We start from the raw sequence: 23,057 nt of genomic DNA, 5'->3' as shown, positions 1-23,057 counted from the left end.
TCACCACAATCTTCTTGTTCATCTCCCCCATAATCATCATGAACTACAAGTGAAGGAACTGGATCCGGACTCCAAGGAATATAAACAAAGGTTTCTGGCTTCTCAATATTATCACCATCATCAAACAATTGGTCTTCAAGAAACATAACATCTCTACTTCTAATAATCTTCTTGTTCACTGGATCCCATAATCTGTACTCAAACTCTTCATGACCATATCCCAAGAAGATACATGCTTTTGCCTTATTATCAAGCTTGGACCTCTCATCTTTGGGAATATAAACAAATGCTTTACACCCAAAGACTATGAAATGATTATAAGATATATCTTTTCGTTTCCATACTCTCTCTGGAACATCACTTTCCAGAGGAGCTGATGGAGAAAGATTTATGAGGTAACTGTGGTTCTCATAGCCTCCCCCCAAAATGACTTCGGTAACTTGGCAAGAGAAATAATACACCTAATCCTTTCTTCAATGGTTCTGTTCATTCTTTCTGCCACACCATTCTGTTGAGGAGTTTTAGGAACTGTTTTCTCAAGCCTGATACCATGGAACCTGCAATAATTCTTAAAAGGACCACTGTACTCACCACCATTATCTGATCGAATACACTTTAGTTTTCTGTAAGTTTCTCTTTCAACACTGACATGAAACTCTTTGAAAACATCAAGTACCTGGTCTTTAGATTTCAAAGCAAAAGCCAACACTTTTCTAGAATAGTCATCAATAAAAGTAAAAAAATAAAGAGCACCTCCAAGAGTTCTAGTTTGCATAGTATAGATATCAGTATGAACTAAATCAATAACATCTGATCTTCTAGATGATGGATATATCTGAAATGCAACTCTATGTGTTTTTCCAGCTAAGCAATGATTACAAGATTTAAGAGATGTACCTTGCAACTCTGGTAAGAACTGCTTTCTAGCAAGAGTTTGAAGTCCCTTCTCGCTGATATGTCCAAGCCTCTTATGCCAAAGATTTATACTTTCACCTTTTCGAATTGCATTAATCTCTCCTTTGTGTAGCTTAGCTTCCATGACATAAAAAGAGTTAATCTTCTTTCCTTTTGCCACAATTAGAGAACCTTTAGTGCGTTTCCATTTACTTTCACCAAAATAGTGTGCAAAGCCCTCATCATCAAGTCTACCTATAGATATCAAGTTAAGACGAATATCTGGAACATGTCTTACATCTTTGCGTATCAATTTGCTCCCAATACTGATCTCTAAGCAAATATCTCCAATACCCACAATCTTAGATGTACCACTGTATCCCATTTTGACATTACCAAAATCACCAGCAGTGTAAGATCTGAAGAAATCACCATGAGAAGTAACATGAAATGAAGCACTAGAGTCAATTACCCAATTACTGTCCTGAGCTACAAGACTAACACAACCTTCATCACAAACAATAGTGATATTACCTTCAGCAGCAACTGTATTGGTCTCTTTCTCATTTTTCTTCATTTCATTTTGTTCTCGCTTCCAAAACCTACACTCTTTCTTCATGTGACCGGGCCTGTTACAGTGAAAATATTTGATATCTCTTCTAGACTTAGATTTTCCTCTATAACCATGTGGATTTCTGCTATGACTTCTTCCACGTCTTTCTTATTTTTCAGTAACAAATGCCCCAGAAGAAGATTCACCCTGTTCGTTTCTTCTGGCATCTTCATTTAGCAAACTATCTTTAACCATATCTATAGTTAGAGTCCCCTCTGGCGTGGAGTTACAAATTGTCACCACATATGTTTCCCAACTTTCTGGTAAAGAGTTGAGAAGTAATAATAATCCTTGCATCTCATCATCTATATTCATTTTCATAGCAACCAGCTTATTTGCAAGACTCTGAAATAGGCTTATGTGCTCAACAATGTTACCACCATCTTTATACTTTAAATTTACAAGCCTTTTGAGGAGAGAAATTCTATTTCCCACTATCTTTTTCGCAAAGAGAGTTTCTAACCTTTGCCAAACAACATCAGCTCTGGTTTCATCTAAAATATGCTCAAGCAAGTTTATATCCATCTATCTTCTAATATAGGCAATAGCTTTTCTATGTTGAACTTCCCATTCTTCATCGTCCGTAGTAGAAGGTTTATTTTTGACCTTGATAGGCTTATACAAATCTTTGCAATAGAGCAAATCTTTCATCAGACGCCTCCAAGTGGAATAATTTGATGAGTTCAATTTAATCATACCATCTGACTGCTCCATTTCAATCACACAAGAAAAACTAGCACCAAACAACCTATTGCTCTGATACCACTTGTTGGGAAAAAAACTGTTAAAGCGGAATATTCTTTTCCCTCTTTGTGTATCAAAATGGGTTCCTCATCAAAATACCAACTTGATATCCAAATAAAAATATCAACCAGCACAGCATAAATAATAGAGCAAATAATCAATCACAAAGTGAGACCAAATCTTTTAACGTGGAAAACCCAATGTGGGAAAAACCACGGGACCGTAGTCCACCTCAAACTTCCACTATCAATAGTAATTATAACAAGTTTACAATAAGTCTTCTATAGAATAATCAGAGGATCACAATGACATCAAGATAATATATCTTGGCTCAATAATAGTATATCTTCATAGTGGATCTTCTCGTAAGAGAATTCTAGGTCTCACAAAGTGGATATAACAGGAAAGTACCTTAGAGAGGGTAAACTGTAGATCAACACTGTTAAGATTGTAGAGTTTATTGCAAGGATTCTCCATATAAAATTTGGGCCAAACCTGATAACGTTTGGCTACCGATCGTCGAACAGAAAAACGCAGAAACCTAATCTTTCTCTCTCTATTTCTCTCTCCTCTTTTCTCTCTGTGCGTCGCCGCTTGCTGCACGATTCACTCGCTCACATGCACGCTGCACTCACTCACATGCACACTACACGCTCACCTTGCACCAAAACCTATCTCTCTCTCTCTCTCTTTTAATTAATAATTTGATTTCTTTGATTTGGGCTCAAACGACCCAATTTGTCCAAGCCCATATATGGGCTGGACCCAACAATTCTCCCCCTCTAGCTCATATGGTGGGCTGTACCAAGTCCGCTCTTCGCCTACATGCTTCAAGCTTCTCTTTAGGCAAAGATTTTGTCAACATATCTGAACCATTCTCAATGGTATGCACTTTTTCCAACTGTAATTCTTTCATCTCAAGCACATCACGAATTTATTAATATCTCACATCAATATTCTTGGATCTAGAATAGTATGTTGAATTCTTGTAGAGATGAATGGCACTCTGACTATCACAATAAATCGTATATCCTTCCTGTTTCAAGCCCAATTCCTGTAGAAACTTTTTCATCCATAAGGCTTTCTTGCAAACTTCAGTAATTGTTATGTATTCTGCTTCTGTGGTTGATAGAGCAATACACTTCTGTAACTTAGACTGCCAAGAGACTTCTCCTCCTGTAAATGTCATCAAAAATCTCGAAGTGGACTTTCTGGAATCAGTATCACCTGCCATGTCTACATTTGTGTACCCTTCTAACACAGGTTCATCATTACCAAAACATAAACATAACCTGGAAGTACCTCTTAGATATCTTAATATCCATTTCACTACTGCCCAATGTTTCTTTCCAGGATTAGAGAGAAATCGACTGACAACTCCAACTGCATGAGCTATATCTGGCCTAGTATAAACCATAATATACATCAAACTGCCTACTGTAGATGAGTAAGGCACTCTGAACATTTCTTCTTTTTCTTTCTTACTTGTAGGACATTGTTTCGAACTAAGCTTGAAATGACCTACAAGTGGAGAACAAACTGCTTTGGTTTTACTCATATTGAATCTTTCAAGAACTTTTTCAATGTAAGTCTCTTGAGATAGCCAAATCTTTTTTTTCTTCCAATCACGAAGAATCTTCATGCCAAGTATTTGTTTCACCGATCCCAAATCTTTCATGGCAAAAGACTTACTTAGCTCTCTTTTAATCTTTTCAATTTTACCAGCATCATGGCCAACAATTAGCATATCATCCACATATAGCAGTAAAATAATAAAATCATCATCTGAAAATTTCTTCATAAACACACAATGATCAGATGTGTTTCTATCATACCCTTGGCTCATCATAAAGGAATCAAACTTCTTATACCATTGTCTAGGTGCCTGTTTGAGTCCATATAAGCTTTTCCTAAGCTTACACACCATATATTTTTTTCCCTTGACTTTGAAACCTTCTGGTTGCTCCATGTAAATTTCTTCTTTCAAATCACTATGAATAAAATGATGTTTTTACATCAAGTTGCTCAACTTCTAAATTCAAGTGGGCAGCCAAACCAAGAACAACTCGGATAGAGGACATTTTCACAACTGGAGAAAATATTTTTTTAAAGTCAATACCTTTCTTCTGACTAAATCCTTTCACAACTAGTCGTGCCTTATATCTTTGTTGTGAGCTATTATTTTCAGTCTTCAATTTGTAAACCCACTTATTCTTGAGAGCTTTCTTCTCTTTAGGCAACTTTACCAAGTCATAGGTGTGGTTCTTAAACAAAGATCTCATCTCTTTTTGCATGGCTTTAACCCATTCATTCTTATTCTCATGTAAAATAGCTTCTTGGTAAGTTTCTAGCTCTCCCCCATCAGTAAGCATAACATACTCATGTGGAGGATATCTGCTAGATGGTTGTCGCTCTTTAGTGGATCTTCTCAATGGAATCTCAACTGGTGGTGGAGGTGCCTGTTCAGTTGGTTCAGCATCATCAACTGTAGGTGTATCATCATTGGTATTCTCACCACAATCTCCTTGTTCATCTTCCCCATAATCATCATGAACTACAGGTGAAGGAAATGGACCTAGACTCCAAGGAATATAAACAAAGGTTTCTGGCTTCTCAATATTATCACCATTATCAAACAATTGGTCTTCAAGAAACATAAAATCTCTGCTTTTAATAATCTTCTTGTTCACTAGATCCCATAATCTGTACCCAAACTCTTCATGACCATATCCCAAGAAGATACATTCTTTTGCCTTATTATCAAGCTTGGACCTCTCATCTTTGGGAATATGAACAAATGCTTTACACCCAAAGACTCTCAAATGATTATAAGATATATCTTTTCCTTTCTATACTCTCTCTGGAACATTACCTTCCAGAGGAGCTGATGGAGAAAGATTTATGAGGTCAATTGTAGTTCTCATAGCCTCCCCCCAAAATAACTTCGGTAACTTGGCATGAGAAAGCATACACCTAATCCTTTCTTCAATGGTTCTGTTCAACCTTTCTGCCACACCGTTCTGTTGAGGAGTTTTAGGAACTGTTTTCTCAAGCCTGATACCATGGAACCTGCAATAATTCTCAAAAGGACCCCTGTACTCGCCACCATTATCTGATCGAATACACTTTAGTTTTCTGCAAGTTTCTCTTTTAACACTAACATGAAACTCCTTGAAAACATCAAGTACCTGGTCTTTAGATTTCAAAGCAAAAGCCCACACTTTTCTAGAATGGTCATCAATAAAAGTAAAAAAATGAAGAGCACCTCCAAAAGTTCTAGTTTGCATAGTACAGGCATCAGTATGAACTAAATCAATAACATCTGATCTTCTAGATGATGGATATGTCTGAAATGCAACTCTATGTGTTTTCCAGCTAAGCAATGATTACAAGATTTAAGAGATGTACCTTGCAACTCTAGTAAGAACTACTTTCTAGCAAGAGTTTGAAGTCCCTTCTCGCTAATATTTCCAAGCCTCTTATGCCAAAGATCTATACTTTCACTTTTGCAAATTGCATTAATCTCTCCTTTGTGTAGCTTAGCTTCCATGACATAAAAAGTGTTAATCTTCTTTCCTTTTGTCACAATTAGAGAACCTTTAGTGCGTTTCCATTTACTTTCACCAAAATAGTGTGCAAAGCCCTCATCATCAAGTCTACCTATAGATATCAAGTTAAGATGAATATCTGGAACATGTCTTACATCTTTGAGTATCAATTTGCTCCCAATACCGGTCTCTAAGCAAATATCTCCAATACCCACAATCTTATATGTACCACTGTTTCCCATTCTGACATTACCAAAATCACCAGCAGTGTAAGATCTGAAGAAATCACCATGAGAAGTAACATGAAATGAAGCACCAGAGTCAATTACCCAATTATTGTCCTGAGCTACAAGACTAACACAACCTTCATCACTAACAATAGTGATATTACCTTCAGCAGCAACTATATTGGTCTCTTTCTTATTTTTCTTCATTTCATTCTGTTCTCGCTTCCAAAACCTATACTCTTTCTTCATGTGACTTGGCCTGTTACAGTGAAAACATTTGATATCTCTTCTAGACTTAGATTTTCTTCTATAACCATGTGAATTTCTGCTATGACTTCTTACACGTCTTTCTTGTTTTTCAGTAACAAATGCCCCAAAAGAAGATTCACCTTGTTCTTTCCTTCTAACATCTTCAGTTAGCAAACTGTCTTTAACCATATCTATAGTTAGAATCCCCTCTGGCGTGGAGTTACAAATTGTCACCACATATGTTTCCTAACTTTCTAGTAAAGAATTGAGAAGTAATAATAATCTTTACATCTCATCATCTATATTCATTTTCATAGAAACCAGCTTATTTGCTCAACAATGTTACCACCATCTTTATACATTAAATTTACAAGCCTTCTGAGGAGAGAAATTCTATTTTCCACTATCTTTTTCGCAAAAAGATTTTCTAACCTTTGCCAAACAACATCAGCTCTGGTTTCATCTGAAATATGCTCATGCAAGTTTATATTCATCCATCTTCTAATATAGGTAATAGCTTTTCTATGTTGAACTTCTCATTCTTCATCGTCCATAATAGAAGGTTTATTTTTAACCTTGATAGGCTTATACAAATCTTTACAATAGGGCAAATCTTTCATCAGACGCCTCCAAGTGGAATAATTTGATGAGTTCAATTTAATCATACCATCTGACTGCTCCATTTCAATCACACAAGAAAAACTAGCACCAAACAACCTATTGCTCTGATACCACTTGCTAGGAAAAAACATGTTAATGCGGAATATTCTTTTCTCTCTTTATGTATCAAAATGGGTTCCTCATCAAAATACCAACTTGATATCCAAATAAAAATATCGACCAGCACAGCATAAACAATAGAGCAAATAATCAATAACAAAGTGAGACCAAATCTTTTAACGTGGAAAACCCAACGTGGGAAAAATCACGGGACCGTAGTCCACCTCAAACTTCCACTATCAATAGTAATGATAACAGGTTTACAATAGGTCTTATCTAGAATAATCAGAGGATCATAATAACATCAAGATCATATATCTTGGCTCAATAATAGCATATCTTCATAGTGGATCTTCTCGTAAGAGAATTATAGGTCTCACAAAGTGGATATAACAGGAAAGTACCTTAGAGAGGGTAAACTGTAGATCAACACCGTTAGGATTGTAGAGTTTACTACAAGGATTCTCCACATAAAATTTGGGTTAAACCTGACAATGTTTGGCTATCGATCGTAAAGCAGAAAAACTCAGAAACCTAATCTTTCTCTCTCTATTTCTCTCTGTGTGCCGTCGCTTGCTAGCTGCATGCTCACCTTGCACCAAACCCTATCTCTCTCTCTCTTTCTCTTTTAATTAATAATTTGATTTTTTTGATTTGGACTCAAACAGCCTAATTTGTCCAAGTCGGGCTGGACCAACAATTCTCACCCCGTCTAAATAGAGAATAGGGTGAGGATGAGGATGGGAACATAAACAAAGAAAACATTCCACATTGATATCCCTTTTATTAAGCCTCACTGATTGATGAATAATGTCAACACCACTTGGCTTCTAACGAGATAATGGTCTGTTCACATCAATATATACAAAACTCAAAGCAAGCATCTTGTACATTTTGCACAAGATGCTTTGGGAGGATTTCTTATGACATAGAACATTGATCCATCTTCTTAGTTTTTTGTCTAATGTAGATAAAAATATAATGTATAATGTTAAAAACTTTATTGAGGTTAGGTTTTCATATATTATATGGAGAATTAAATTACTAAATAGTTAGCACTTCATACTCGAATAGTTAACTGCATTATACATGGAATAAGACATATCATAATAGTTGGATATTTTGGTTTATTTGGATGTATACAATGTTGATTATCATTTGGGTTGGCAAGTATTTTTAGAGTCCTAAGGTGATTCAAACTACACAAAGGACTTCTAATTTAATTATAGATTCTTTAAGGATTCTGATTATGATTTGAATTAGGGATCTAAGTGGAAAATGAGGCCTTAGTGAATTAGGACTTATTGTTATAAGTAACTTATATATCTCTAGGTTTTGATTGAGAAAAACTAAAATGTGAAAAATATTTTAGATATTTTTGGATTTCTCTCTAGTTAAAGAGAATGAGAGAAAAAAAAATTATGTTTGTATGAGAAAATATATAGAAATAGTTATGTTTAAGTGAAAATAACACAAGGGTGTCGTAATTGATATCACATGATAAAAATTTTAATTTTATCAATAAATATAATGATAATATTTTATTTGTGTATATATATTTATTAATTTTTTACTTTATTTCAAAATATATCGATTATAACATTTTCCTATAGGATTCCAAAATACTAAAGATATTTTCCAATACATCTATACTCAAATCTTACTTTCAATTTCAACATCAGGTAACTCCTCTGTGTACACCTTCTGGAACCACGACATGTTCTCGGGTTCCAGTGTCAGCATCAGTGTAATCCCATCATCTGCGCTGCACAAGATGTACAAGGCTCCTTTGTGTACACCTTTCTAGGACGATTATACCGTGATGATGTCGTTCGTACGGCAGGGGCGACGAGTGACTGCCCGCTATATGTGTACTACGCACCACATCGGATTTGAAGTTCCACGTCTGCATCGTCGTGTCTGCTTGCCTGGGTCCTCGTGGGCGATACCAAAATGTGCACTACCAGTGTAGAACTAATGGTAATGTGGTATTTGAACGTTCAAGTGTCACATTTCTTTTATCATAACGTAATTTTTTTTAAATTCTTTTAAATTCTTTCTTTACTCAGATGGGTAAAAGAATATCCATGAGAAATATCAAATAGAGAGGTGTCTTACAGTAGGATAGTCATTTTGTTTCTTTAGTTCCTATCTAACTTTGAAACCTAATTTTTGTCATTATTCTTTATAGGATATGTTAGTTTGTTGTGGTTGATCTAAGTTATATATCTAAGGCAGTAAGCTTCATTTACAGTGTTAAAAACGAAGGGTGATATTATTTGTTTCGGATACCTTGATTACGAGAAGAAAAAAAATCATACGATTGATAAGACGATGAGATAATGATCTTTCTAGAATCAAATAGCATTATTGATTCAGTTTTAACTACATAAAATATATTGATAGATTTTTTAAAATTAGATATTGGACCATTAACTGATTCAAATTGTGTAGAGTGAAATCTTTAAGCCAATAGCTTGGTTTCTACGATAGGAAAATACTCGCTGACGAGAAGGTTCCTAACATTAGTTCCCTGCAGTGCAGTCGACAGAGACAGCAAGTTATTTAAATGTTATATTAATTTTTAATGTATTTTTTTAATATTAATCTATGAGTTTTTTCAGAAATTATTGCAAAAAGTAATGATGCAAATACTTATTGAGTACGAGAATACAGAAGAAACAAACAAAGAAAGAAAGTCGAGTTCTTAACGGGATATGTGAAGACTGCCGACGCTCTCCACACGATAATGCAAGTCTGGTTTATGCACCAGCTTGCTTCAAACAGTCCAATTCCTGGATGAACACCTTCTTGAACCGCGGCATGTTCTCGGCTTCCAGCGTCATTATCAACGTGATCCCCCCATCGCCTTCTGGACTGCGCAATATGTACAGCATTCCCTTGAGGTTCAAAAACGCGCGCGCCATGAACGCCGGTTTCCCCCACCCAAAGTCCGCCTCGTACACCGGCAGCCGCAGCCAGCTGGTGACCCAGAGGTCGTTCTGTGATTCCTGCCATGAACCCAAATCCACGTCCCTGATATCCTTCATCAACTCCAGCAAGTCGATGATAGACCGGATGTACTCGTCGTCCACGCGGACAACTGCGTCGTGCATTTGTTCGACGGTCCGCTGCAGGGGACTGGATACGATCTCCCCGGTTGCTACGGCCACAGACGTCCTGACGAGGGCATTGCCGAAATAGCCAGGGGGAAAAGACGGCTTCAGGCGGCTACGCACGTCAACGGGCAAGTATAGCCGGGTCTCCTGATCTGCTTCCAGTTGGCGCGCCTTACATGCGCACCGCCACACGTACGCCGTGACTGCTTCGAAGGTGGAAATGCGTCGCCCGCTGCCTAATTCTACGCTGGTCTTGAGGGAAGTGATCTGGTCTTTGGATAACTTGAGCTTGGCAGCCATGGTGGTGGAGAGCTGACGCCTTGGGTTGCAGCACTGGTACTCAAAGTGCTCGAAGGGGACTGTCGGAGGGGACCTAGCGCGGAGGAGGGTGCGGTCATGGGATACCACCACGGTGCCCTCAGCTCCTCGGGCTATGTCGGACCATGTGTTGATGAAATGGAGCGCGCTGACGCCATCCGCGACGCCGTGGTGCGCGGCGATGCCCAAGCACACCCCACCGCACTCGAAGAAAGTCACCTACACATATGCATGCACACTCCAGTAGTGTAGGAATGAAGACCAATATGCAGTGGAAACAACTGACCTGAAGCACGATGCACATGTGATCATTGCAATCGGACGAGGGCACGAAAAGCCGCCTCATTTCTTCCGACGGCGTGAAGTCGTTGAGGACATCCAAGGTGCAGGTCGATCGAGCCACCACGAAGAGGACTCCCTCGCCGGTGCACTGGATCTCAAGCCGGCCGTCTTCACCGACGGCGACCCGGCCCGCCAAGGGGTAGAAATGGAGCAGGGCCTTGGCCAAGGCCGCTTTCAGGATCTCCACAGAGAAGAAGTTGGGGTCACCGTTGTGTCGAAAGAGGGTGATGGTTGGCGTGTGACTACTCGGGGCGAGTAACAAATCCAGATTAGAGAGCCAGATACTGTGCTTCCGGGTGTCTTCGCTGGGAACGACAAAGCTCGACTCCACTATCTCTACCTCCATTATTCTTTCTCACTCTCTTCACTTACTCCGTTTGAATAGTCTTTGCACTTGCCTGCTCTCAGACGATGCAAGGCACTCCAATCTATACAGCCTTTCTCGTTCACTACTTTTCCGGACACCAATTTATTGCCTTTCTCGTACTGCTTCACCAACCAATGAACAGCTATCACGTGGGCCAGCAGCAAACGAATCTTCTGATCAAATCTATGGTAAGGACCATAGATTTATCCGACAGTGTCTTCTTCTATTCGTTTTATTTAGGGATTTTTTTTAAAATAAAAAAAAACTCATGAATCAAATCTAATTAAATTTATTATTATGTTTTTTTTAATAGATTCTATGATCGAGAGTACTTCCAACATAACTTAGTTCAATTTTATGCATAACTGAGTAACTTTTCTTTTTAATAATAATTAAACTAACTAAAACTTTCCCCAAAAAAACTAGAATATAATTTTAAATTGATTAATACTATCTTTTACCTTCTGAGAATTCATGATAATTAATTATCAAATTATTAATTTATTTGAACCGAATGTAACTTCAAACTTTTTACTAAACAAGCTCAAAGTTCCACATAATCACAAGGATATGATTCCTAAGTTTATTAATATTTTTTGAATAAAAAACTTATAATAAATATTTTGTAAAAACGAATTTGAAGAGCGTCATATGATGATAAAAATCCAATGATAATAAGGACATTCGATAAAATGACAATGGCATCTGTCAGATGACTAACTAAAACCAGTGGCCCTTCTTTTTACTATGTGGTCAAAAATCGATGCATTATTATTCTCATTTGTAATAAAAGAAATCGATTGCAGGACACTGATCACGCTTTTGTCTGTCACTCTGCAGAAGGATACGTGATTGGCGTTTATGTATTATCGTATGTTTTACTGGGAAATATGATTTCACAGCTCGATCTTGTTTCAAAATCACTGCACTGCAGGAGCTCGAATTGCCTCTTCCCGAAACCACACGCTCGCCGACACACCTAATTTTTATCGCTACAGTCCCCCACCACTTCAATGTGATGGGTGACATTACGATAACGTAGCCTGTCACATAGACATAACATGTTATATTCTTAATTGGACGCACCCACCGTATGTGAATTGTTGGGAAAATACGAGAAAGAAGAGGATAGAAATACTACGGAAATAAATAACAAACACAAGATCAAGAATACTTTAGGAAAGATATTTAGGTTTGAAACGTATATAAATATTTTCTTAAAAATGATATTTGCACCCTCTTCTCAATAAGATTGCTATCGGTTTGATGTAAATAGTTTTATTAGATATGATAAGCCTTTAGAATATCTGTATTGAGCAAACAATAAAGAATTTTCAAAGAGGAATTAGAGAATATCTAATTCAATCACTTGGAGAGTAAAAGAAAAAGAATATGAAAAAAATTTCTTAATAATTTACCCTCAAATATCTATTTATAGATATTTTCTCAAAAGACACCATCTTTGAAAAATAACTACTAAAATAACTATAAAAGAAAACACCTTTTCAAATAAATTTTTTGAAAAGAAATTTTTTTCTTTTTAATTTTAACAATTTATAACAATCCCCCACTTGTTCAAATTTAAAATTTTCTTCAAGTGATTAAATAGTATTTATAAATAAAGTAATATATCTTTCGATTTGAATATTACCTTAGTGTAAGCATCACAAAGTGAAGTCGAAATCCCAAATAGCATAAAAGCTTTGAATTTGTTATTCCTAATGATAACACCGGTATACCACACACATAAATACAATATCTTTGTATTCCTCATAAAATCTTGCTCGGCCCTAATATGGCCTAGGGATATCCAAGTTCATGAACTTTTATGAGAGAAAACTAACTCTCAATCAAAGTGACACCACTTCTAAGTTCATATAGGTAAAGTTCTTTTAGTATCTTTGTCACTCTTTGAGATACTTATCCTAATTTGACTGAACTTCATTAAGAGTATAATTAACTCAACCCTCATTCGGTGACAACCAGCACTTTAACATCTTTAGATGAGACTCGTAAAATATTTCAAAGTGCTGAACCACTCCATATGTCAATGACTTGTTCTTACCTTTGAACTCTTCATTACTCATTTCATAATGTTGAGTAGGGTTGCTATCATTGGTGGATCTTTTATTCAAAGAGTTTTAGCCCCATCAATTTTGATGTTGATCTTACAACTTCTCTTGTAAGAGGTTTGGTGAATAGATCATCTTCCACTTGTAAAACAAGAGGAATTGTTTTTACATTTCGTACACGAGTGCTTCTCCTTAATTTATAAGATTGCTCTCCAACCTCTTGTGAACTTGATTGATATTCAATCAAAGGAATATTAGGTTGCTCACCAACCTTTTAAAATATCTCCACTAGTGACTCTTCACTAATTGGAGGATGAATATTATTACTTGAAGTTAATAAATGTTCAAAGAACTCCACATCTCAAGATTCTATTATGATATTAGACTCCAAATTAAGAAGTCTATATCCTTTGCTATTTGAGGCATAGCCTATAAATACACATTTGATTCCTCTAGGTCCTAATTTTGTCATTTGAGGATCATTATTCTTACAATATGCAAGACACCCCCACACTTTAAAATAACCAATGTTATGTTGTCTTCCTTTCCATAACTCATATAGAGAGATCTTATTTTTTTTAGAGGGAATTCTATTTAAGATATGACATACAGCCAATAAAGCTTCTCCCCACAAATTATAAGATAATTTAGCATGCAACAACATAGCATTAATCATCTCTAGATAAGTTCTATTTTTTCTTTCTGCTAATCCATTTTGCTTAGGTGTTCATTATGCCATGTTGTTCACAAAATAAGTTAAATTTATTAAGAAAGTATTCTCCTCGTCTATCACTTCTTAAAGATTTAATTTTCTTCCTTAATTGATTTTCAACTTCTGCTTTATATGCCTTAAAAACATTAAAAGCATCATTTTTATGTTTCAATAAGTACACATATGTGTGTTAAGAATTAAACGAACAAGATAGAAAGATAGAAATTGTAAAAGAAACTATGAAATGTATAAGATGTAATTGCCTAGTTCATTTTGATAGTGAGCTCTTGATAGTTATTTATACACACTCACAGGGAGGTTATACACATTCAACATGGAGGAATTTTCTCAACTACTTAGAGATTTCCTCAACTGCCTTGAGGAAATCTTATCTGCTTATCATGCCCCCGCAAGATTGAGCTTCCATCAAGGATGCCGATCTTGGACCGATGAGATGAAAAAATTTTGCGGGCGAGAGGCTTTGTAAGTGAGCCTGCTAGTTGATCAGCTGTATGTACGTGAGAAACACGGAGTTGATGTCTGACAACTTGATCTCGCATGAAGTGGAAGTCGATGGCAATGTGTTTCATACGAGAATTGAACACTAGATTAGCACATAAGTAGGTAGCTCCAATATTATCACAATATATTGTAAGAATAAATGTGGAGTTGACATTGAGTTCCTTGAGCAGATTTGTGACCCAATTGAGTTCAGCAGCGGCGGTGGCGATGGCATGGTATTCAGTTTCAGTTGTAGATCGTGCAACCGTCTTTTGTTTTTTAGAACTCCAATTGATTAGAGTAGCTCCAAGGAAGACAATGTATCCTAACGTAGATGTTCTATCATCAAAGCTCCCTGCCCAATCAGCATCAGCAAAGGCATGGAGATGGAGTGAAGTATTTTTGCGAAGAAAAATGCCATGATTAAGAGTCCCTTTAAGATATCGCAAAATTCATTTGACCGTAGACCAATGCGTAGTAGATGGTCGATACATGAATTGCGATAATTTATTGACGGCAAATGAAATATCTGGACGGGTGAGAGCCAAGTACTGAGCCAAGGACTTATCGATATTGAGTCAAATTTGTAGCATGACTTCCATCACATAATTTAAGTGATTCACTGGTAGAGAGAGGAGTTGTAACCTCTTTCACATCCTACATGTTTGTCTTTGATAATAAATCTTGAATATACTTTCTTTGTGATAGGAAGAGACCTGAAGATGTAAATGTTGCCTCCACTCCCAGAAAGTAGCTTAAAGTTCTGAGATCTTTGAGGGAGAATCGATCGGCCAAGTGCTTTAGAAATGCTTGAGTCTTCAAAGGATCATTTCCTGTGACAATAATATCATCCACATATACTAAAATATATATTATGCTTCCATTGTGCTAGCAAATGAATAACAAGGTATCAGACTTGGAATTGATGAAGCCAATTGAGGTCAAAAATGAGCCAAGCTCGTTATACCAAGCCCTTGGAGCTTGACGAAGTCCATAAATAGCTTTGTGAAGTTTACAGACATGCCTCGGATATTGAGGATGAATGAAACCAGGATCTTGTTGCATAAAAACATCTTCAATAAGTGTCCCCTGTAAAAAGGTATTGTTAACATCCAATTGTCGTATGTGCCAGCCCTTTGAGATGGCCAAACTCAGGATAAGACGGATTGTTGTGGGTTTAACAACGGGACTAAATGTCTTTGTGAAGTCAACACCAGGTCGTTGATGAAACCCTTTGGCAACTAGACGTGCTTTATATCTAGCAACAGATTCGTTTGGGTTCCGCTTAATTCGAAAGACCCATTTACACCCGATGATATTTTGTGTGTGATAAAAGGGTATTAAGGTCCATGTAGAGTTATGGAGGAGAGCATCATATTCGTCACACATGGCTTTACGCCAGTGAGAAGATTTTTGAGTTTGAGTGATTGTAGTGGGTTCACTAGCCTCAGTGGAGGAACTTGTTATAGCATGTAAGTCAAGGACTTGACGTGGTTTGAAAAATATCACTTTTGGAGTGTGTTGTCATTGGATGTCTAGGGGGGATAGAAGTGGTAGATTGTGTTGGTGGTATAGCCTAGGGTGAGTCACTATCATGGACTGGAGCAACCGTCGGCACGACAATGTCACTAGGTCTAGGAGAAGGTAAAGCCAATGGCAATGTTGTCAAGGGTATTACTTCATTAATAGGGAAAACTTATGAGGAAGGGAGTGGAGAAATAGAGGGAGTGAGAAGCTATTGAACTGGAGTAATAGTAGTATGTGGATTTTGAGGGTAAGGACTAGATAGTGTCATTGGAGGTTCGTGTGATGAGATCGGAGGGATATTCCAGTGATACATGTTTATCGGAGTAGCTTGCATGGTAGGATTATTTTGAAAAGGAAAGACAGACTCCTCAAAAATAACATGACGTGATATAAAGACTTTTTTAGTTTGGGGTTCATAGCATCGAAAAGCATTATGTTCAAGAGAGTAGCCTATAAAAGTGTAAGGCTTAGATCGTGGTGTTAGCTTATGTGACGTATAGGGATAAAGCCATGGATAACATAAGCAGCCAAAAACTTTGAGTTTATGAAGGTTTGGAAGCTTCTAGAATAATTTTTCAAATGGTGACTGGTATTGTAAGACTGGAGTGAGCATACGATTAATGAGATAAACTGCAGTTTGAAAAGCTACTGACCAAAAAGGTGGTGGCATGGATGCTTGATGTAGAAGGGAGAGACCAGTTTCAACGATATGCCGATGTTTGCGTTCGGTAGAGCCAACTAATTGGGGAGTATATGGGGGTGACTTGAGATGTATACCACAAGCAGAGAGATAGGATGTGAGGGCTTGATATTCGCCTCCACCATCAGAATAAACTGTTTTAATGGAAGATTAAAAAAAATTCTCGACCAACTTTCGAAAGTTGGTAAATACTGTGAAAACATCAGACTTATGGTGGAGAGGATATAACCATGTGTACTTAGTAAAATAGTCTACAAAAATGACATAAAAGTGAAACTTATCAAAAGAAGGAATTGGGGCAGGGCCCCACACGTCGGTATAAATGATTTCAAATGGTTTAGAGCAAGAAATGGAGGTTGTCCCAAAAGGCAGTTTATGACTTTTATTGCAAAGACAAGCATCGCAATGATTGACAGTGCTATTGATTTTCAAGGTAGGAAGAGAATAAGGAGAAAGCAATTTTTGCTGGATAAAAGGAGAGGGATGACCAAGACGACGATGCCATACATCAATCGGAGCTACGACTGAAGAGTGAGCAGTAGGAAGGGTAATTTGCGAAGAGGATGGCCACTCATAAATGTTGTCTTTGTTCTAGCCCTGGACCAAGGATGCCCCCGTGCTTAAATCCTTGACAAGAAAAAGTTAGGAAAGAATTCAATTAAGGTATTATTTTGTTTACAGAATTGAAAAACGGAAATGAGGTTTCTTTTAATGTTAGGTGCACACAGAATATCATCAAGCGTAAAAGTTGTGGTAAGTGAACTAAGCATTTAGGAACTAGAATGAGTAATAGGAATTCTTTTACCGTCACCAATGATGATATTTTCATTTCCGTCATAGTTGTTGTGGACGGACAAGTTTTGAAGATCAGAGATGATGTGATGAGAGGTGCCCGAGTCCACAATCCAATTAGGTTGGGTAGGAGTTGGAGTAGCCATGAAATTCACCTGAGGCCACTGTGATGGAGCAAGGAGTCTAGGGCGAGACCGACAGACTTTTACGGAGTGTCCGACTTTATCACATAGTTGGCAAACGACTCGTTGGTGGCTTGTGAAGTCAGGACGTGACGGTTGAGGATTATGAAAGTTACCACCTTGATATGGATAAGGGGGGTTTGGTCTGGGCCCCATAGGGCTAGGAGGTAGCTTAGCCAAATCATTGTTGACGTGCTTATTATACTAGTTGCTCTTCCTCTTGGATTTTTGATTGCCAAAGCTGTAATAGGAGGTCCGGGTAACCTATCATCACACTTCAAGTACATCTCATAATCGATCAACTTATCATAAAGTCCTTCGAATGATATTGGTGAGTCGCATGCCCGAAGTGCTGCTGTCAGTTCTTTGTACTCGCCTCCTAGTCCATTGAGGGTATGGATTAGGACTTCTTCATCACTGAGAGAATGACCTATCAAAGCTAAATCATCTATGATAACGTTAATATTTTGTAGATAATCAGCAATAGTACTTCGCTCTTATTTCATTTTCATCAGATTGGAGAGAAGTCCGAGCATACGAGTACGCGAGCGATTTGCCAAAGTTGTGTTGGGAAATTCTTGGGGGCGACATCATATGCGCAGTAGAAGAACAAGAAAACAAAATCCTCGATTCCCAAAGAGATGTTCGTCGTCGTGCGAAGATTGGTGCGCAAAATCCGCGAAACTTAAAACTGCGTATAGAGTAGATTGTGTTACCTAGGGAGATCGTATATCTATGTTTCCTTGCAGATCCTTAGGAGAGGGTGAAGGAGGTCAAGCGTCCTCCTCTCTAGCGGTGATCCACATAGCAGGGTTGCGACGACGCTCCTCAAAACTCCAGGCCTGCTCTGAGGTGGAGAGGGAGAGAAGAATAGGAAAGGCAAACAAAGACTCTAGCCTATGAGGCTCTGAATCCCTCCTATTTATAGAGGTCCCCTATCAAACCCTAATGGGTCCTCCCCTAGTGGGTATTGGATCTGCATCCAATAAGACAAGGGCTCCTTTGGATATCTCATATCCGAACCTCTACTCATCGCAATGCCTACCATATGTGTGTGACCCTCTAGGCCCAATATCGAGCTGGCCGTGAGTCATACCCGTCAGAACTCCTTCTAACACTTGACTCATCGACTACGGACGTACTAGGCCACTACGCCGTAGTCCCCAGACGATACAAGGGAATCCAATCCATTGGACCTATCTATCCTCAATTATCGTGTACCTATAGTCCCTCATCCATCTAATATCCCAAAGACCGTATATCGAGCATGGTGTTGTCAGACCCATATGGTTTCTACTCGAGTCTCGCTCTAATCAGATTCTCCCGGAGAACTCTTTCTCTCTCAACCCGAATGACCCTAGCTAGGGATTTGTCTGAGCAAGAACACATGGGATATTCCTCTCATGACGCCGAGAGTGGTGTTGGGAAATCAAGGGGGGTGACATCATATGTGCAGCGGAAGAACAAGAAAACAAAAATCCCCGATTCCCAAAAAGATGTTCGTCGTCGTGCGAAGATTGGTGCGCAAAATCCGCAAAACACAAAACTGCGTATAGAGATTGTGTTACCTAGGGAGATCGTATATCCCTGTTTCCTTGCAGATCCTCAGGAGAGGGTGAAGGAGGTCAAGCGTCCTCCTCTCTAGCGGTGATCCACACAGCAGGGTTGCGACGACGCTCCTCAAAACTCCAGGCCTACTCTGAGGTGGAGAGGGAGAGGAGAATAGGAAGGGCAAGCAAAGACTCTAGCCTATGAGGCTGTGAATCCCTCCTATTTATAGAGATCCCGTGTCAAAACCCTAATGGGTCCTTTCCCTAGTGGGTATTGGATCTGCATCCAATAAGACAAGGGCTCCGTCGGATATCTCATATCCGAACCTCTACTCATCGCAATGCCTACCATATGTGTGTGACCCTCTAGGCCCAATATCGAGCTGGCCGTGAGTCATACCTGTCAGAACTCCTTCTAACTAAGTGAATTATTATCTCTGTAATAATTCACTCGACTCATCGACTACGGAAGTACTAGGCCACTACGCCGTAGTCCCCAGACGATACAGGGGAATCCAATCCATTGGACCTGTTTGTCCTCAGTTACCATGTACCTATAGTCCCTCATCCATCTAATATCCCAGAGACCGTATATCGAGCATGGTGCTGTCAGACCCATACGGTTTCTACTTGAGTCTCGCTCTAATCGGATTCTCCCGGAGAACTCTTTCTCTCTCAACCCGAATGACCCTGGCCAGGGATTTGTCTGAGCAAGAACACATGGGATATTCCTCTCATGATACCGAGAGTGGATGATCCTCTATCGACACTCAATAGCCCTCGTAAGGTCGACTACCACTCCCAATGACCAGCTGTACTAGATCTGGGAACAGCCAAACCTATAAGTCTGGTATCAAAGAGTGGAGCACTCATACAGGACATCCTTGGTGTCTCAAGTCTAAGAACCAGATACACCACTAGGACTACGGAATCGTTGTCTGACAATAAGGCATCATCAACCATCCAGCATTCCGTAAGCGGATCAATCAGTGAACTCATTCTCCAATGAGCACCTGTACTGTATCCCTAGTGTCCCTACACGAGCAGCTATGAGACCAGCTGCATCCATCATATGGACGGGTATACAGCACACCAGTCTATCCGGTTATCACGATGTCCCTCTCGAGTAACCTATGACCGGGATTATTTAGGATATGTGTTTAAAGGTGAATCGATCTCATTATCGTGATCTCATCATGATCCGATTCCCATTGCACAAATCCAAGGACATCACAATACATATGCATTTATGCAATAGTTATAAAGTGATATACGCCAAAAATATAATAAGCAAAAAGATTATGTATCAAGTCACACGTGCCATCACTCACGTGATTGGCTTGCTGGGCACCTATGACTAACAATCTCCCACTTGACCTAAAGCCAATCACCTATGTGTCTGATCCCCATCAGACTCCTGTGACGCTCATAGACAATCTGAGACAACGGCTTTGTCAGTGGATCTGCAATGTTATCTTCGGATGGAACTCTTTCCACTACTACATCTCCTCGGGTTACGATCTCTCTTATAAGCTGGAACCTCCTCAGAACACTTCTAATTAGACCCGGGTTCCCTTATTTGAGTAATCGCCCCGTAGTTGTCGCAATATAAGGAAGTCGGCTCCTCGTTACTCGGCACGACTCCCAAATCTGTGATGAACTTCTTCATCCAGACTCCCTCCTTTGCTGCATCCGATGCAATAATGTACTCCGCCTCTGTGGTCGAGTCAGCAGTGGTATCTTGCTTGGAACTCTTCCAGCACACTGCTCCTCCATTCAAGGTGTACACATACCCTGAATTCGACTTGCTATCATCGACATCAGACTGAAAACTTGAGTCAGTGTAGCCTTCAACCTTAAGGCTATTACCTCCATATACTAGTAAAAGATCCTTAGTCCTTCTCAAGTACTTAAGGATACACTTTACTGCTTTCCAGTGCTCCAAGCCTGGATCCGCCTGATACCTGCTCGTGACACTCAGAGCATGCGCTATATCAGGCCTAGTACATAGCATGGCATACATGATAGACCCTATTGCTGAGGCATAAGGTATCATATCCATGTTCGCCCTTTCTTCTGGAGTCTTTGGGGACATACTCGTAGAAAGCGATATCCCATGTCTCATCGGTATGAGACCTCTTTTGGAATTTTCCATGCCAAACCTTTTGACAATAGTTTCTATGTACCTGGACTGGGACAAGCCAAGCATCCTTTTGGATCTATCTCTATAGATTCTAATCCCCAAGATATAAGATGCTTCTCCTAAGTCCTTCATGGAGAAGTGTCTAGATAACCAAGCCTTTATTGTGGATAGCATTCCTATGTCATTCCCAATGATGAGGATGTCATCCACATATAACACCAAAAAGCTAATAGCGCTCCCACTTACCTTTCTGTATACACAAGGCTCATCTTCGTTCTTAACGAAGTCATAAGATCTGATTGCCTCATCAAATCTTATGTTCCAACTTCGGGAAGCTTGCTTTAGTCCATAAATGGATCTAAGCAACCTACACACCTTATCTGGGCAGTTCTTGGACACGAATCCCTCAGGTTGCATCATATACACCTCCTCCTCGAGGTTCCCGTTGAGGAATGCAGTTTTCACATCCATCTGCCAGATCTCATAATCATAGTGTGCTGCAATAGCCAATAGAATTCTGATGGATTTTAGCATTGCTACGGGTGAGAAAGTTTCGTCGTAGTCAACACCTTACCTTTGACGATACCCCTTAGCCACTAGCCTTGCTTTATAGGTCTCTACCTTTCCATCTACTCCGATCTTTTTCTTAAAGATCCACTTGCAACCGATGGGTACAATACCTTCGGGTGCATCAACTAGGTTCCAAACCTTATTGGAGTACATAGAATCCATCTCAGAATTCATGGCTTCTTTCCACTTCCCGGAGTCTATACTCATAATAGCCTCCTCGTAGGTCTGAGGATCAATATCCTCTACATCCTCTGCTCTAATATGTCCCACATATCTCTCAGGAGGATGGGATACTCTATCAGACCTGCGTAAAGTTGAAACTTATGTATTAGATACCTGAACAGACTCGGGCTGTAGAGTGGTGCTTGAGCTTGGTTCTCCAACCTCGCTCAATTCTATCATTCTCCCACTGTCTCCGTCAAGAATGTGTTCCTTCTCAAGGAATACTGCTCTCTTAGCTACAAAGACCTTTTGGTCCTCGAGATGATAGAAGTAATACCCACAAGTTTCCTTGGGGTATCCCACAAATTTACATCGCCCTGTCCTTGATTCTAACTTATCGGGGTTGTGTCTTTTAACATGGGCAGAGCAGCCCCAAATCTTAACTACTTTAAGATCAGGCTTCTTCCCTTTCCATATCTCATATGGTGTAGACACCACCGACTTAGTTGGAACTTTGTTCAGAAGGTAAGCTGCGGTTTCTAGGGCATATCCCCAGAATGAGATGGGTAGGTCAGCGAAACTCATCATGGACCGTACCATATCTAATAATGTACGATTTCTCCTTTCAGAGACACCATTGAGCTGAGGTGTATAAGGAGGTGTCCATTGGGATAATATCCCATGGTCCTTGAGGAAGTGAGTAAACTCTGTACTTAAGTACTCACCTCCTCGATCTGATCGAAGAGTTTTGATACTCTTTCCAGTCTGGTTTTCCACCTCATTCTTATACTCTCTGAATTTCTCAAAGGCCTCGGACTTGTACTTCATTAAGTACACATATCCATACCTTGAGAAATCATCAGTAAATGTAATGAAGTAGGAGTAACCTCCAATGGCATGAGTTGACATGGGTCCACATACATCACTATGTATGAGTTCCAACAACTCAGTGGCTCTCTCTCCAGTTCCACTAAATGGAGAGTTGGTCAGTTTTCCACGAATGCA

The 23,057-nt window shown here is 39.1% G+C and overlaps 1 protein-coding gene across 1 annotated transcript; it reads right to left on the bottom strand.

Annotated features, from left to right (window-relative positions):
- Positions 1-9,638: 9,638 nt before the first annotated feature.
- Positions 9,639-11,187, bottom strand: LOC135616131 (putrescine hydroxycinnamoyltransferase 1-like). Its single transcript, XM_065115315.1, has 2 exons — positions 10,719-11,187; positions 9,639-10,651 (listed from the first exon to the last, which is right to left on the bottom strand). The coding sequence occupies exons 1-2, from the start codon at positions 11,118-11,120 to the stop codon at positions 9,758-9,760; spliced, it is 1,296 nt and encodes a 431-aa protein (XP_064971387.1). The 5' UTR covers positions 11,121-11,187; the 3' UTR covers positions 9,639-9,757.
- Positions 11,188-23,057: the final 11,870 nt, after the last annotated feature.

Source organism: Musa acuminata, chromosome BXJ2-7, assembly GCF_036884655.1.
Source record: "Musa acuminata AAA Group cultivar baxijiao chromosome BXJ2-7, Cavendish_Baxijiao_AAA, whole genome shotgun sequence".
NCBI lineage: Eukaryota > Viridiplantae > Streptophyta > Magnoliopsida > Zingiberales > Musaceae > Musa > Musa acuminata.
The sequence above is the reverse complement of the archived record's forward strand: the minus strand, read 5'-3'. Positions and strand labels throughout refer to the sequence as shown.

What these genes read in the sequence shown, in the direction of transcription:
- LOC135616131 (XM_065115315.1), bottom strand. Translation starts at nt 11,120, where the DNA reads ATGGAGGTAGAGATAGTGGAGTCGAGCTTTGTCGTTCCCAGCGAAGAC. An exon ending in ACATGTGCATCGTGCTTCAG is followed by an intron (nt 10,652 to 10,718) that starts GTCAGTTGTTTC and finishes GCATATGTGTAG; the next exon opens with GTGACTTTCTTCGAGTGCGG.